Source organism: Cucurbita maxima, unplaced genomic scaffold (genome assembly GCF_002738345.1).
Source record: "Cucurbita maxima cultivar Rimu unplaced genomic scaffold, Cmax_1.0 Cma_Scf00031, whole genome shotgun sequence".
NCBI lineage: Eukaryota > Viridiplantae > Streptophyta > Magnoliopsida > Cucurbitales > Cucurbitaceae > Cucurbita > Cucurbita maxima.
The window spans coordinates 473109-487344 of NW_019272047.1; the positions used below are offsets into that span (position 1 = coordinate 473109).

At 34.7% G+C, this 14236-nt stretch overlaps 4 protein-coding genes across 6 annotated transcripts in view; 3 read left to right on the forward strand and 1 right to left on the reverse strand.

Annotated features, from left to right (window-relative positions):
- Nucleotides 1–688, reverse strand: part of LOC111466519 (cilia- and flagella-associated protein 20) — a 3173-nt gene extending 2485 nt beyond the window's left edge. Inside the window, exons 1-3 of one of the 3 annotated variants that reach the window (XM_023111199.1) lie at nt 598–688; nt 219–299; nt 81–112 (exon numbers count right to left, since the gene is read on the reverse strand). In XM_023111199.1, the coding sequence (XP_022966967.1) occupies nt 81–112; nt 219–271 (85 nt within the window). In that variant the 5' untranslated portion in view covers nt 272–299; nt 598–688. The other 2 variants (XM_023111200.1, XM_023111201.1) reach the window with 2 other exon arrangements.
- A 558-nt stretch (nt 689–1246) lies between these two features.
- Nucleotides 1247–5832, forward strand: LOC111466516 (probable choline kinase 2). The gene is made up of 8 exons (XM_023111196.1): nt 1247–1423; nt 2581–2995; nt 3517–3638; nt 3760–3955; nt 4544–4661; nt 4745–4792; nt 5127–5227; nt 5489–5832. The coding sequence occupies exons 2-8, from the start codon at nt 2645–2647 to the stop codon at nt 5585–5587; spliced, it is 1035 nt and encodes a 344-aa protein (XP_022966964.1). The 5' UTR covers nt 1247–1423; nt 2581–2644; the 3' UTR covers nt 5588–5832.
- A 277-nt stretch (nt 5833–6109) lies between these two features.
- LOC111466518 (alpha-galactosidase 1-like) lies at nt 6110–8160 on the forward strand. Its single transcript, XM_023111198.1, has 7 exons — nt 6110–6313; nt 6389–6447; nt 6671–6705; nt 7528–7618; nt 7677–7723; nt 7800–7946; nt 8085–8160. Exons 1-7 carry the CDS (start codon nt 6171–6173, stop codon nt 8157–8159), a joined length of 597 nt encoding a protein of 198 aa, XP_022966966.1. The 5' UTR covers nt 6110–6170; the 3' UTR covers nt 8160.
- A 1086-nt stretch (nt 8161–9246) lies between these two features.
- LOC111466515 (alpha-galactosidase-like) lies at nt 9247–14005 on the forward strand. Its single transcript, XM_023111195.1, has 16 exons — nt 9247–9410; nt 9486–9701; nt 9880–9938; nt 10021–10077; nt 10176–10210; nt 10304–10407; nt 10581–10656; nt 10745–10803; nt 11075–11140; nt 11219–11302; nt 11473–11537; nt 12029–12111; nt 12353–12443; nt 12552–12601; nt 12688–12828; nt 13658–14005. The coding sequence occupies exons 2-16, from the start codon at nt 9502–9504 to the stop codon at nt 13739–13741; spliced, it is 1254 nt and encodes a 417-aa protein (XP_022966963.1). The 5' UTR covers nt 9247–9410; nt 9486–9501; the 3' UTR covers nt 13742–14005.
- The last annotated feature ends 231 nt before the right edge of the window (nt 14006–14236 follow it).

Sequence of the window (14236 nt, forward strand, 5' to 3'; positions counted from 1 at the left end):
GAAAAAAAAAAAAAAAAAAAAAAAAAAAACTTTAACCAAATGCAAATAAAAAACCACAGTCCGTAGATGAACAAATTCACCTTCTTTATCCCATATCTGTAGCGGTTTGCTCCTATAGAAAAGGATACATAAAATAAAACAAAGCATCAGCCCCTGGAATTTAAAAAACAAAATCCTTGACAGACTGAAAGCACTGACATTGAAACATCTAAACATACCCGAGGCTATATAATATAGAGAGGAATCCGGATTGAAACGTATTTTTGAACATTTTAAGACAATCAGCAACACTCCGCAAGCTGCATTGAAATCAGAACCATCTTAATATTAAAATGAAAAGCAGCGTATTCCCTATAAAATATTTTCTCTCCTTTTCATCAAAAACCAGAAACTTCCATTGATATAAACAAGCAATAGAGAAACAGCATAAAATCCCCAGCAAAACCCTAGACGATAAACCTCAAATTTACAGTATCAAAGCGCCGAACTACATAAATTTAAATATCAACGCCGTATAAACATGGAAAAAAAAGAGAGCCGACATTGGAATAATTCGATCCGCAGAGACATTGAAGATACAACAAAAAAATTGCAGACCTGTTTGATTATCAGGAAATTCAATCGCGGTGAGAAGAAACCGCCGGAAAGAAGAAGAAGGCCGAAAAGCTAGATCGTGGCTTGAATGGGCTTCCGTAATTTCCCGCTACATTTAGGCGCCTTCTGGACAATAGATTGGGCCTTAGAAAAAGCCCAATATCGGAGCCCAATGCCGGAGCCCAATATTGTGGTTTATTAGAAATTACCCAAAACTAATATTTTAAATATATATATTGCAAAAATATAAAATAATATTTTAGTTAGTTTATGGCAAGAATAATAATGGCTTTTAAAATAATGTTTTTAACTTTATAAATTAATGCATTAGTTAAATAAATAAATTTAATTTCAAATAAATTTAATTGTTAATATTTTTATTTATAAAATAACTTAATTTAAAAAAAAAAAACTTAAGAAAACAACTTTAAATATTTTTTAAAAAAATCTAAAAATACATTTATTATTAATATTAATTGAGAAAAATATATTAATAAACTTTCACAACTGTGTCCGTAAGATCTAACGATGTAAAAATCCAACGGCTGACATTCTTCAACCGACGTGGAATTATTATTTAAATTGATTTAAGAAATAACAAATTAACCCAAAGTAAAAAATTGTATTAAAAAAATAATAAATAAATCTCTCTTTGTTTATTGCCGCCTCTCACCGAGGGAAGCGCCATATAATATGAGATATGCGTAACTTTTCGGTGGTGTTGCTCTGCAGAATCAGAACCTTGGGGGGATTTGCCTGGAACTTTTCGGAACTTTTCGCTGTTTCTTCAACGTGTTGAGATTCCGTATCCGTTCATTTCTGATAAAAGGTTCGGAATCAACTGTTGGAGTTTTCATTATTTGTCTTAATCATGTATTTGTTGCAATGGCGCCAATTATATGGGAAAGGATTGGTTCTGGTTGTGCGGGTAGCTTGATTGGTTTGGCAATTCTTCCGGTAGATTTTTTTTTGAATTTTATGGTTTTTTTCTTGTTGAATTTTGGAGATCTGAAATCGAGGGCGTGATGGTGCTTCTTGCATGATGATCTTTTTCGGCAATCTTTTCTGTTTCGTTTGATTGGCTAGATTCGAAATCTGTTTTCAATTTTACGAACCGGGATGGGTAAATGCGTAGAATGGGATGAATCTAGTTCTTAATTCCGTTCTTCGTTTTAATGTAAAAGGTTACATTTTAGAATGTTCAGATTTTGTACGATTTCTTCTTTTCTTTTTGGATCTTAAAATTTTTCTAATGTGAGTGTAAATTACCGAGGATTCCTCTTAACTTTTTTCAGCCCTTCGATCTTTATTGGTGTATTTAAGACACGGTCATATTTTATAGCATTTTTCTCTAATCATGCTATGTTTTTTATTGTTTGGATCATATTCACTATACAGAATGTAATGTTCGAATGATTTGCATGTGATCATTCTCATTCTTCCCAAATTCGAGACATTTCCTGCTTTAATTTTCTAGTATAACTGTGTCACCCATAAGTTTTGCTTACCTTAAAATCTTGTTCACTTATTGACTGATATTTTATGCATTGAAATGGAATGACCGTTGGTTGTAGCTTTAATTTTGTTGAATTATAAGGATATATGTATTGTGGCAACAGTGTTGATATAATTCTGATACTGCTTTAGATATTTCACAATAATATACTTGATAGGACATATGAGTATATGATATATGGTATTAGTGCGACGATACGCTGGGTTATTTTCATCATATGAATGTCACCTCTTTTGTCTGATTCCTACTTTCTAAAGAAGAAATATCTTTATACAATTACTTTACTTTAAAAAATCTGCTGAATAAGATTAGCTTTTATGTTGACCATGAACAGTTGTTTCTTTCATTCAGAGTTTTTATTTTACTCCTTTTTTAATGGAATCTCTTCCTGCATGACAGTTGAGGATGTGTTTAATAGAATGGTTCTTTAAGATAATTGATTATCAACTATTGGTTTTAAAAATTTTCAGATCGGCCAATTTCACCTAAAGAAGTTTGTTGTGATAGTGATTTTCTTTAGAAATTGGTATAACTATGGTCACAATGGAGAATGCTAATAAGAAGGAAGATCGTCTACCTAGAGAAGCCAGGGAGATTTTGCAGCAATTGGCTAGGAAATGGGGAGATGAAACTGATTCGAGTGCATGGCAAATGATCCCTTTGAAGGGAGCCATGACCAATGAGGTCTACCAAATTAAGTGGCCCACTAAGACAGAGGATGTCTCTAGAAAGGTTTTAGTAAGGATTTATGGTGAAGGTGTGGATGTGTTTTTTAACCGACAAGATGAGATAAAGACATTTGAATTTATATCAAAGCATGGGCAGGGACCTCGCCTTCTAGGGCGGTTTTCAACTGGTCGAATTGAAGAGTTCATCCGTGCAAGGGTATGCAGGTTTTATTCTCTTAGTAATCATGCCTTTACTTTTATTTTAATTTTCAAGAATCAGATTAAAGGGATCTCAAAAGTAGATAAATTTATAAAATATTTTGAGATATGGTAAATTTGTGAGAAGATGATCCCTTTCTTTTTTGTTTCTTTGCAACGGAGATTCCTTTTTGCTCATCAAATTTCCACCTTGCTTAGTGTGGGATCGCAATTTGAAGATGGCTGTGCCACAATGATAACATATAGCCATGTTTCTAACTCCTATTTTCAACGTGGCTTGTTTTATCTCTATCTACCCGGTTTTTCCTGGCACCTTTTCGTAACATCCAACTTATTATTGCGTATTTTTTTAGGAATGTGTTATGCCAGCTACTGAAACAGCCTTGGGAGCATTTTATTGTGTTATTTGCATAGTTTATATCTGGCATTAATATAATATGAGCATTTTATTTTCTAATGGCAGAATACTTGTTTTTCTTCTTTTTGTGTTATTTTGTCTTGTTAATATGTGACTGTCAGACATTATCAGCAGAGGATCTACGTGATTCAGAAATATCTTCTCTCATAGCCTTTAAAATGAAGGAGTTCCATGATCTTGATATTCCGGGTCCAAAGAATGCGAGCTTGTGGAGTAGATTGCGGTATGACACTGTACTTTAGATTGATCTTGTTTTCCCTTCAACCTTTTCAGATACGATGATCTACACTTGCACTCGTTATTGTTCTTGTAGTCCTGACATAATTTTGCTTTCTAAACTTCAGAAATTGGCTTATTGCTGCCAAAAGAATTTCTCTACCTGAAGAAGCCAAAGCCTTTCGCTTGGATTCTATGGAAGAAGAGATTTCTCTATTGGAAAAGAACCTCTTGTGGGATCGTCAAAGTATTGGTTTTTGCCACAATGATTTACAATACGGTAACATAATGCTAGACGAGGAGACCAGATCAATAACTATAATTGTAATATTCTCTTTCTGCTGTCTTAGAATTTATTTTTCTTGAATTTGGGGGGAAAATCATGTCTATATTTTTTTTTTCTTTTTCCAAATATACTGTTTGATGAACTGCATTACATAAATCTAGAAAACAGATTGCTCATTGTCATTTGTCAATTGAAAAATGAGAAATGGTATCCGAGTGTTGCAATGTATATATGATGTGATCATGGGGTGCCACTCTGTTAGCTGTAGTCAGGAAACAACCTAAACTACGACAACCTTCGGTTTTTAACCATGGAACATAGCACTTACAATAGCCATCTGTCGTGCCCAGCCACTAATTTTATGTTTGTTTTGATCTGATGAATATTTATCCAAGATTGGTACTTTGAAGTCGAATCATTCATGGAGACATGAACATATTACCGTTGCTTGAACCATTGCTAATTTAGGTGTATTTATTATTATTGTTATTGTTATGTTATTCTTTTTTAACTGGAACCCATATACAAGTTTAGCCATTTAGGCAAGAGAATATCATGTCTTTTTTAGAAGAATTGAAATTTGAGTCACGTTACTCATAATTGATTTTCGTAACTCTCCTTCTCAGGATTATGAATATGCAAGTTATAATCCCATCGCCTTCGACATTGCAAATCACTTCTGTGAAATGACTGCTGATTATCATACAGACACTCCACATGTTTTGGACTACACCAAATATCCTGGTTTGTTTTGTATATATATATATAGATATTTATGTATTTGGTGTTGATTGAGGGGCAGTCTTGACTTCTTTTTTCTGTAACAGGTTTGGAGGAGCGTAAAAGATTCGTGCAAACATATATGAGCGCTTCAGGTAATTTTACGATCTTTACTATATAGAATAGGAATACGAATGGTTGTCAAGGGATCGAAAAATATGCAACCATGCCAGATCTTGTCTGTATGAGTACAATATAATGTTCATTCTCAAGATGCTTTGATTTTCTGTGCAAGTTCAAGTAGTTTTCGATTCTTGTCCGATTTTACTTAAGTACATATTGCATGCACTGAAGGAACCATCTATTTTTGGGACTTGAAGTTCAAAATTTTCAGTGATGAGATAGATGGAGATAGATTTTCTGGAAGTTCAAAAGATGCATTTTTGAGCTACTTATTGATTTGGGCTCTCAAATTATGTTCATATGCAGGTCAGCAGCCCCGCGATGCTGAGGTGGAGCAATTAGTCGAAGATGTTGAGAAGTATACTCTTGCTAGCCATTTTGTTTGGGGCCTCTGGGGAATAATATCGGTAATTTCACTCTTCCAACCCCGAACCATGCATTCGTTTCAATAAATTATAGGCATGTTTTAGTTTGTATGTGTGCTAACTGCAAAAAAAAAATAAATCATTGTTCTGTTTCGTAGTAACATTTATGATATTATTTTTCTCATGTGTTGGAACAAGATAATGTATTGTTTGTGTTCTATGCTTCGAATTATGATATCATAACCTCTTAACTTGATCTCCTAACAACGTCCTTAATCATCAATTCGTTCCTTTCATTTTCAGGAGCATGTAAATGACATCGACTTCGATTACATCGAATATGCGAGGCAGAGGTTTGAACAATACTGGGCTCGTAAACATGTTCTACTAGGCAAGGAATAATAACTCATGTTTAGTTGGTGAGTTTTCGTTTTGATGTGAAAAACAATAGGAAAATTCGTTTATGAGGTTCAGTGTTTAGGATTCAATTATAAACTAAATCAAGTGATGCACATAATAAGTATGATTCCTGTATTAAGCTTGCTCCATATTATTGTTGTGTAATAATAGCAAACAAACAAAATAAAATTGTTTCATAAACCAAAAAACTGAAAAAGAAATTCAATAATATTAATTATTACAAGTTATTTATTGTTATTTTATTAGTCATTATGCCTTTTTCTCTCATGAAATTTAAAACTTATCATGTCATGTGATATTATAAGTTTATTACTGAATTTGTAGTTCATAAAATTTAGAAAGTGTTATTATAAGTTTGAATCTTATTTATACTAATTCTATAAGGTAGCACGAAATTCAATGCTACTTTCGTATCTCTATCAATCATGATTTAATCTTTTTCAGCATGCTTTACATAAAAAAAAAAATATAATATGAAATTAAAAAATGCTAAAAATGCTAAAAATGCTCTCTATTTATACCTAAAACTCCACCGCTCCTTCCCCTCTCTCTCGCTTCTCATCAAATGGACAAACTGGCCGCCGCCATTGCTTCGATTCTGCTCTCCTTCCTTCTGATCGCGCCTTCCGCCGCCGCTTCTCGCAAGCTCCGCCCTCAAGACCACCGGAATCTCCTCGCCAATGCTCTCGCCTCCACGCCTCCCATGGGGTTCCAACTCCCTTTCCTCCTCCTTCAATTTCTTTCTTTCTTTCTTTCTATTCGTTTTTTCGCTTTGTTTTGTAGATGGAACAGTTGGAATCACTTCCGGTGCGGCATTAACGAGACCGTCGTCAAGCAAAACGGTGTCGTTTTCATTTACTCTCTTTTATTTTCTAATATTTATTTATGCTTTTTCTTTTTTATATAATAAATAAATAAATAAATAAATTCTACAGCTGATCTTCTTGTTTCCACTGGCATACGTCTACGTTAACATTGGTTAAAATAAAATTTAAAATATTTTAATTTTTTTCTTAGTAATTGTTAATTAGTTTTTACCCGACTAAAATGCAGTCGTTTTTTTAGATGATTGCTGGGCGGAGTTGACTCGTGACGTCGAGGTAAGTCACTCTCTTTCAAATTAGGGATGTTCTCATAAATAAATGGGTGAATAAATTGTTGGAGGCTGGAAGTCTCTTAGTTTAGTAAATGTTCATGAGCTTATAAATAATAGTTTATCCATTGGTTTGATGAGTTTATAAACAAATAATACTTCATCCATTGGTTTGAGACATTTTGGAGAAGCACAAGCAAAATTATGACTAGACATTTTGGAGAAGTACAAGCAAAATTATGAGAGTCAGTGGACAATATCATACCATGATAGAGAGTCGGTGGACAATATCATACCATGGTAGAGAGTCGGTGGACAATATCATACTATGGTAGAGAGGCGGTGGACAATATCATACCATGGTAGAGAGTCGGTGGACAATATCATACCATGGTAGAGAGTCAGTGGATTCATATCATGGTAGAGAGTCAGTGGATAATATCATACCATGGTAGAGAGTTAGTGGACTCATATCATGGTAGAGAGTCAGCGGATAATATCATACCATGGTAGAGAGTCAACATGTTCGTCTAACATAAATAATAAATAAATATGTGTTGTTTGGAGTGGTCTTTTTTATTAATAATTAATTAATTAATTAATTAATTATATATATATATATATATATATATATATATATATATATATAATTATTAAATTATTTAATTTTTAGATCCTGACATGCTTGAAGTTGGAAATGGAGGGATGACCAAGGAAGAGTACAGAGTCCACTTCAGCATATGGGCCATTTCCTCAGGCCCAAAGCAATAAAAATAATAAATTTTTATTATTTTTTTAATTTTATTAATTTTTACAAAATTGCCCACAGGCTCCACTTCTCTTGGGTAATGATCTGAGGGAGATTTCCGAGGACTCAATGGAAATAATTTGGAATTCTGAGGTTATTTCTGTAAATCAAAGTAAATTTAATTCTATTATTATTTGGAATTATATATATTTTTTAAACAATTCTGGTAGATCCTCTGGGTGTCCAAGCTAAGAAGGTTAGAAGCGGACACGTGGAGGTAATTAAAATTGACAAATTTATTATTATTATTTTTAAAATTTAGAGAGAATAAATTTAAAAAGGGTAAAAAAATGGAACAGATTTGGGCTGGGCCTTTATCTGGATACAGAGTGGCGGTTCTGTTGGTGAACAGAAGGAAATGGAGGATGGCAGGTAGGGCTTATTGGGACGACATCGGCATTCCTAACGACACTGTCGTTCAAGCCAGAGATCTCTGGGAGGTAATGTTCCCTAATAAAGCCCATTGGGCTTCCTGGGCTGGGCTTGCCTATAATATTTTGAAATGGATTGAATAAATAAATCATCATAATAATAATATTATTATTATTATTTTAATTTTTGTGGTGATTTTTGCACAGCTATTTGTGGGAAATATATCGCACACTTCGGGAGCCCATTCATGCCAAATGTCCATTTTAACCCCAATTTCTTGAAGAGGATTTGAAATCTATTTAAGTTTAAAATATTTTCTTTTATGTTAATATTCGTTAATAAAATTCAAGTTAGAATTATATATATATATATATGTTTTTTTCATTTGTTAAGAAAATATTCTTGATATACCTATTATAGTTTTGTAGGAGAGTTATCTCGTACCCCAGGTATTTTCTACATACCCACCTGTATTGGTTTTAGATACAGGTATCCTTTTGTTGAAGGTCATTCAAGCTTTTTCTGGGAATATGGCATGAAGTATTTTAGTGAGCGTCTGGTACTCGAACATTGGCTCGAGGTATTTTCTCTACCCCTTCTTACCCTTAAAAAACAAGGGAACCTTGCGTCCTTGAACCGATAACCATTTTTCGACTAATCTAGCCTCCTCTGTCCCTTGGACCAACAAGGGGTAGTATAGAAATGTTCACCTATTGTCCATCGACTATGCCTTTCGGCCTAATCTTAGGCCTTGACTCACCCTTTGTGAACGAACCTTGCAGAGGAACCCTATAGATAGACTCTTATACATAAAAGAACTCTTCTCGATGCCCTGTCTAGTAAATTTGAACTATTCTCCTTTGAACCTCAAACGTAGCTGCCAAGTCCTTGTTCAAGAATTTGAACTCGATTCCCCTTTGAAGTTCGAACGTTGCCCTTAGCTGCCACGTCCCTGTTTAAGAATTTGAACTCGATTCTCCTTTGAAGTCCGTTGCTCTTAGCTGCCACGTCCCTGTTCAAGAATTTGAACTCAATCCCCCTTTGAAGCTCGTGCTATCAAACTAGTTTCTCATCTCTTAGAATCGACTACCTATAAAATGTAAAATTGTAATGTGAAATAAAATAGAAAAAATTGTTATTAAATATATTAATATATATTATTGAATTTGGTAAATAAAAATGAAAAACAAACATTCCTCCACAAATATCTTACTTTAAAACTATATCCATTTTGATTTTCTATTTTTCCTTCTTAATTTTTTATTCGTCCATATCAACTATGTTGACTTCTAGCCTTCACCAAAATAATAATAATAATAAATAAATAAATAAATTAATTAAATATTAAATAAAAATAATAAGTAATTCGATGGAATTATTGGGGGGTAACGCTGAGTCTGTTGTGTTCTTAATCATGGTGGAACCACCATTGATGGCCTGCATGGGCAGATCGCACTTTCTCCATAATTGCTTGTTGTTCAGTGAAGAAGCATTACCAAATCCTGTCTCCTTGGCGAATTCAATGCTCTGAGGTAACGAATCATCCAGTTCTGATCTAAAACTAACTATGTAAATAGTACATTCACCATTAATGCTCTCAATCACAGGCTACAGCCCTCGGCCATGGTTTCATCTCCAGCTTCGATTATGCTTCTCCTCTACTCCGTCCTTTTCTGGACCTTCTTCTTCAGTAGCAACGGCAATGGCGGTGCGATGGCCGGAGCAACTCGATCGAGACCTCTGCGGTTTGCTACTGAGTTTGATTATGACTCCCCCAGGAGAGTTCTCCTCAATAATGGCCTCGCTCTAACTCCTCCGATGGGGTGAGTATTACTCTCTGATCATGATTTTTGTTTCCGTATCAGGAGGATGAATCAGATTGAATATAGTGTAGTTTGTTCGTTTAATTGTCGGCCTTCTCGGTTTCGTTCAATAGTGTTTTATTCACATTTCGATAGGAATGGATTGCTGACTGCTTCTGTTTTTTCGTAATGAGCTCAGATGGAATAGCTGGAACCATTTTCAGTGTAATATAAACGAGAATTTAATCAAGGAAACAGGTGATATTTTGATTTTGAATGCGTTTTTCTGTTTGGATTTGTGTACAGTGACTGAGATACCGATCCTATTTCTTTTGCTAAGCGGATGCAATGGTATCCAGCGGCCTTGCTGCATTAGGATATCAATACATCAATTTAGGTGATGTTTATATTTCTTTCTTTTTACATTTCTATGGTTTTTCAGCTTCATGCTTTCTGTTTCTGACATTAATATGATCCTATTTCCATTCGAGTTAGATGATTGTTGGGCTGAACTGAATAGAGATGCTAAGGTAAATTTCAATGTTCTATATCATGTCTTGGATGATGACGATGAAAATCTCAATATTTGCATTAGATGATGAAGATTCCATCGATTTTGTCAGGGTAATTTAGTTCCTAAATCTTCAACATTCCCTTCTGGTATTAAGGCCCTAGCAGATTATGTTCATAGAAAAGGGCTCAAGCTCGGAATTTACTCTGATGCTGGGTATGTTTATACACAAATCACATCAGCTTAAACAACTTCCTCGTTCATTTTCATTGTTGCACTTCATCAAAATGCTGCAGATAGTTTAATTTGCTGAAATATTTTGGGTTATAATTCCATTATCAGACCCTGTTTTAGTTAGATCTTTACTGAAGTTAATACAATCTCTTCAGGATCCAGACTTGCAGTAAGAAGATGCCAGGTTCCTTGGATCACGAAGAACAAGATGCAAAAACCTTTGCATCATGGGTATTTTTGGAACCTTGTTCTAGTCAGGAATAGAGAATATTTCGTTTTTTGTTTAAAGGAAACTGATATGTATACTACTATTGTCTAGGGGATCGATTACTTGAAATATGATAACTGTGAAAATACTGGTACAAGCCCAAAAGAAAGGTAGGATCCGCTTTCTATGTCCTTTAGGTAAGGGAATAGTCCAACTTTCGACCCTATTTGGCCTCCAATACTTTCTATTCTCGGTAACAAGGTTAAGCTCTTTTGCTAAAGCGCCATTGATGCGGCAAAAACTTTTTCAGTTTTTTGTCAAGACGATAAAAGAAATAAAGGGAGAATTGAATCAAAATGCATCTTTAATAGCTTTTTCTCTTTCGTGCTTCTCGTGATCGAATTTTCCAAATAACTGCAACACAATTCCTTGGGGACATAGGTATCCGAAGATGACTAAAGCCTTGCAACAATCTGGGAGACCCATACTTTTTTCTTTATGTGAATGGTTAGCAATTTTTTACTCTATTATTTCTCCATTCTAGAGTACAGAGGGAGTTCATTTCTTAAGTTTTTTCTCATTTAGGGGACAAGAAGACCCAGCTACTTGGGCAGTGAATGTAGGAAATAGTTGGAGAACAACATCAGATATTCAAGACAACTGGAACAGGTAGTAAGCATACATTCTTTCAAGCATATATTTTATGATCATTTCTGGAAACATGCAATAATTTCAAGAACTCTACCTTATTTGACTAGTTTCTTTTCTCCCCCATATGAATTTCAAGTCCCAAAAACTTCCTTTAGCAAGAAACTGATGCTGCTACTTAAATGGTACAGTATGACAACTATTGCTGATCAGAATGACAAATGGGCATCTTATGCTAAACCTGGAGGATGGAATGGTAAATTCCAGAATTGTAGTTCAATATGAAAAAAGATTCTCTTGTGTATAGAGAAATATTGGCTGGTTAGCTTGTTGGTTGGTCCCATTTCATATCTCTCAATACCGATTAAATATAACTGTTTAAACTCAACCTTTAACAATTTTGGGAAAACTATTTTCAAGGAAAAGTATAAAATTCTGAGTATTCATAGTTATCATTAAATAAGTTTTTCTTTTTTTTTAAACGATTATAAAATAACTTTGTTTGTGTGAGATTCCACGTTGGTTGGGGAGAAGAACGAAACACCCTTTATAAGGGTGTGGAAACCTTTCTCTAACAGACGTGTTTTAAAAACCTTGACGGAAAGCCTAAAGAGGACAATATCTGCTAGTGGTAGGCTTGTGCCGTTATAGTTTGTGTATTCACAATTCTCCCCTTTGGCTAAAACTGTACTACAATCTCAGAAATGTTAAAGAAAATAATCTTAGCTTAAAATTTCCTTTGTTCAGATCCTGACATGCTTGAAGTGGGGAACGGAGGGATGACAACAGCAGAATACCGCTCTCATTTTAGCATTTGGGCACTGGCAAAAGTAAGTACCATTGAGTAAAACTTTTCCAGAATCTACGTTTTAGTTTAGATTGGTAACTTCTCAGATCTTATTAAGACATATTCGGGCTTCAATTTCAAACCATTTAATAAAACCACATGAAGATAGGATTGAATATCTTTGCTTGATTTGAGGGTTCAGTATATAACTTTTTTGTGCTTCATTGAGTAGAAGTGTCTTATTACTTTATTATTGATTCCTTTCTTTACTTCATATGTGAAAGGCTCCTTTGCTGATTGGATGTGACATCAGATCAATGGACAACATCACCTTGAAATTGTTAAGTAATAAGGAGGTTATTGCAGTTAATCAGGGTAAGTAAAAACCAAGCATGATAATATTTTCTCTATAAAATGGAAAGATTAACCATTAACCAAATATGACATTATTTACTCCCATCTAAAAGTGTTTTATCCATGTAGATAAGCTTGGAGTTCAAGGGAAGAAGGTTTACAAACTTGGAGATCTTGAGGTAAATTTTCATCACCAACACATTCTAAAAGGAAATGAAAAGATAGTCTACTTTCCTCTTAACTTTTCTACACAAAAACAATACAGGTTTGGGCAGGGACACTTAGTGGTAAAAGAGTCGCTGTGGTTCTGTGGAACAGAGGCTTTTATAGAGCCAAAATCACTGCATCTTGGTCAGCTATTGGTTTGAGTCCATCAACTACTGTTACTGCCCGAGACTTATGGGAGGTAAGATCTAAATCATGTGTTAGGAATCACGACCCTTCACAATGGTATGATATTGTCCACTTTGAGCATATGCTCTCATGGGTTTGTTTTGGGCTTCTCCAAAAGGCCTCATTACCAATGGAGATGTATTCCTTACTTATAACCCCATCATCATTCCCTAAATTAGCCAATGTAGACTCACTCCTTACAATTCTCAACAATCCTCCCCTCGAACAAAGTACACTATAGAGCCTCCCTTGAGGCCTATGGAACCCTCGAACATCCTCCTCCCCATAATCGAGACTCAACTCATTCTTTGGAGTCCTCGAACAAAGTACATCATTTGTTCGACACATGAGTCACTTTTGACAACACCTTCGAGGCTCACAACTTTGTTGTTCGACATTTAAGGATTCTATTGACATGACTAAGTTAAGGGCATGACTCTAATACCATGTTAGGAATCACGAGTCTCCACAATAGTATGATATTGTCCACTTTGAGCATAAAGATCTCATGGCTTTACTTTGGGCTTCCCCAAAAGGCCTCATACCAATGGAGACGTATTTCTTACTTATAAACCCATGATCATTCCTTAAATTAGCCAACGTGGGACTCTCCCTCCCAACAATCCTTAACATCATATAATTAAAAGCACTTTTTCTCGAACTCAAGTAGCACTTTCACAATATCTAATAACACTTGAAACCAATGATTTCGAAACAAACATAATTAGTACTTTTGTATACAACGTTTTACTTAAGCGTTATTGTTCTCAGACTCAAGTAGACTCTCGATTAGAAAACGTTTGGTTTTGTGATTGATTATGAAATTTTCATTCCTACAACAGCACTCCAGTCAGGTGGTTCAGCATCAACTTACTGCTCAAGTAGACCCTCATGACTGTAAGATGTATGTTCTCACTCCCCATTAAAGCCCAAAGAGAAAACACCGCCAATGTTCTTGTGATTGATTATTGTTGTCTTCACTTCAGTCTCTATGCTGTGTTTCCTGGGATTTTACATGCTTTATCTGTTTGAGATGAGGTCTTTATTTCTTCAATGTGGATGAACAAATGCTCTTTGGAATTTTTATTTGTTAGGTACTTACATAGTTGTTCTCTATTTGGAACATAGACATCAAATGCATTTGTGCTTCATTCCACTTCCTATTATGTGATCAAGCTTTTGATGTTGAACGACAAAATGCATGACCTGTTTTTGAATGTCGATTTGATGATGTTTGCTACATGATTTCAATACTTGAAACAATGTTTCAGGGTTGTCGTTAGTTGTATTTAAAACAACTTTTGTCACGTTCATATGTCTACTTCAAGCATTTAAATTGTAATAGTTCAAGCCTACCGCTACTAGCAAAGGTCCTCTTTTGGTTTATCTTTTGGACTTCCCCTCAAGATTTTTAAAACCCG

Coding starts and splice junctions, on each gene's coding strand:
- LOC111466516 (XM_023111196.1), top strand. CDS start 2,645: ATGGTCACAATGGAGAATGCTAATAAGAAGGAAGATCGTCTACCTAGA. Junction 2,996..3,516: donor AAGAGTTCATCCGTGCAAGG/GTATGCAGGTTT, acceptor TGTGACTGTCAG/ACATTATCAGCAGAGGATCT. Junction 3,956..4,543: donor CCAGATCAATAACTATAATT/GTAATATTCTCT, acceptor TCTCCTTCTCAG/GATTATGAATATGCAAGTTA.
- LOC111466515 (XM_023111195.1), top strand. CDS start 9,502: ATGGTTTCATCTCCAGCTTCGATTATGCTTCTCCTCTACTCCGTCCTT. Junction 9,702..9,879: donor GCTCTAACTCCTCCGATGGG/GTGAGTATTACT, acceptor TAATGAGCTCAG/ATGGAATAGCTGGAACCATT. Junction 12,112..12,352: donor GCATTTGGGCACTGGCAAAA/GTAAGTACCATT, acceptor CATATGTGAAAG/GCTCCTTTGCTGATTGGATG.
- LOC111466518 (XM_023111198.1), top strand. CDS start 6,171: ATGGACAAACTGGCCGCCGCCATTGCTTCGATTCTGCTCTCCTTCCTT. Junction 6,314..6,388: donor GCCTCCACGCCTCCCATGGG/GTTCCAACTCCC, acceptor TTTGTTTTGTAG/ATGGAACAGTTGGAATCACT. Junction 6,706..7,527: donor AGTTGACTCGTGACGTCGAG/GTAAGTCACTCT, acceptor AATTGCCCACAG/GCTCCACTTCTCTTGGGTAA.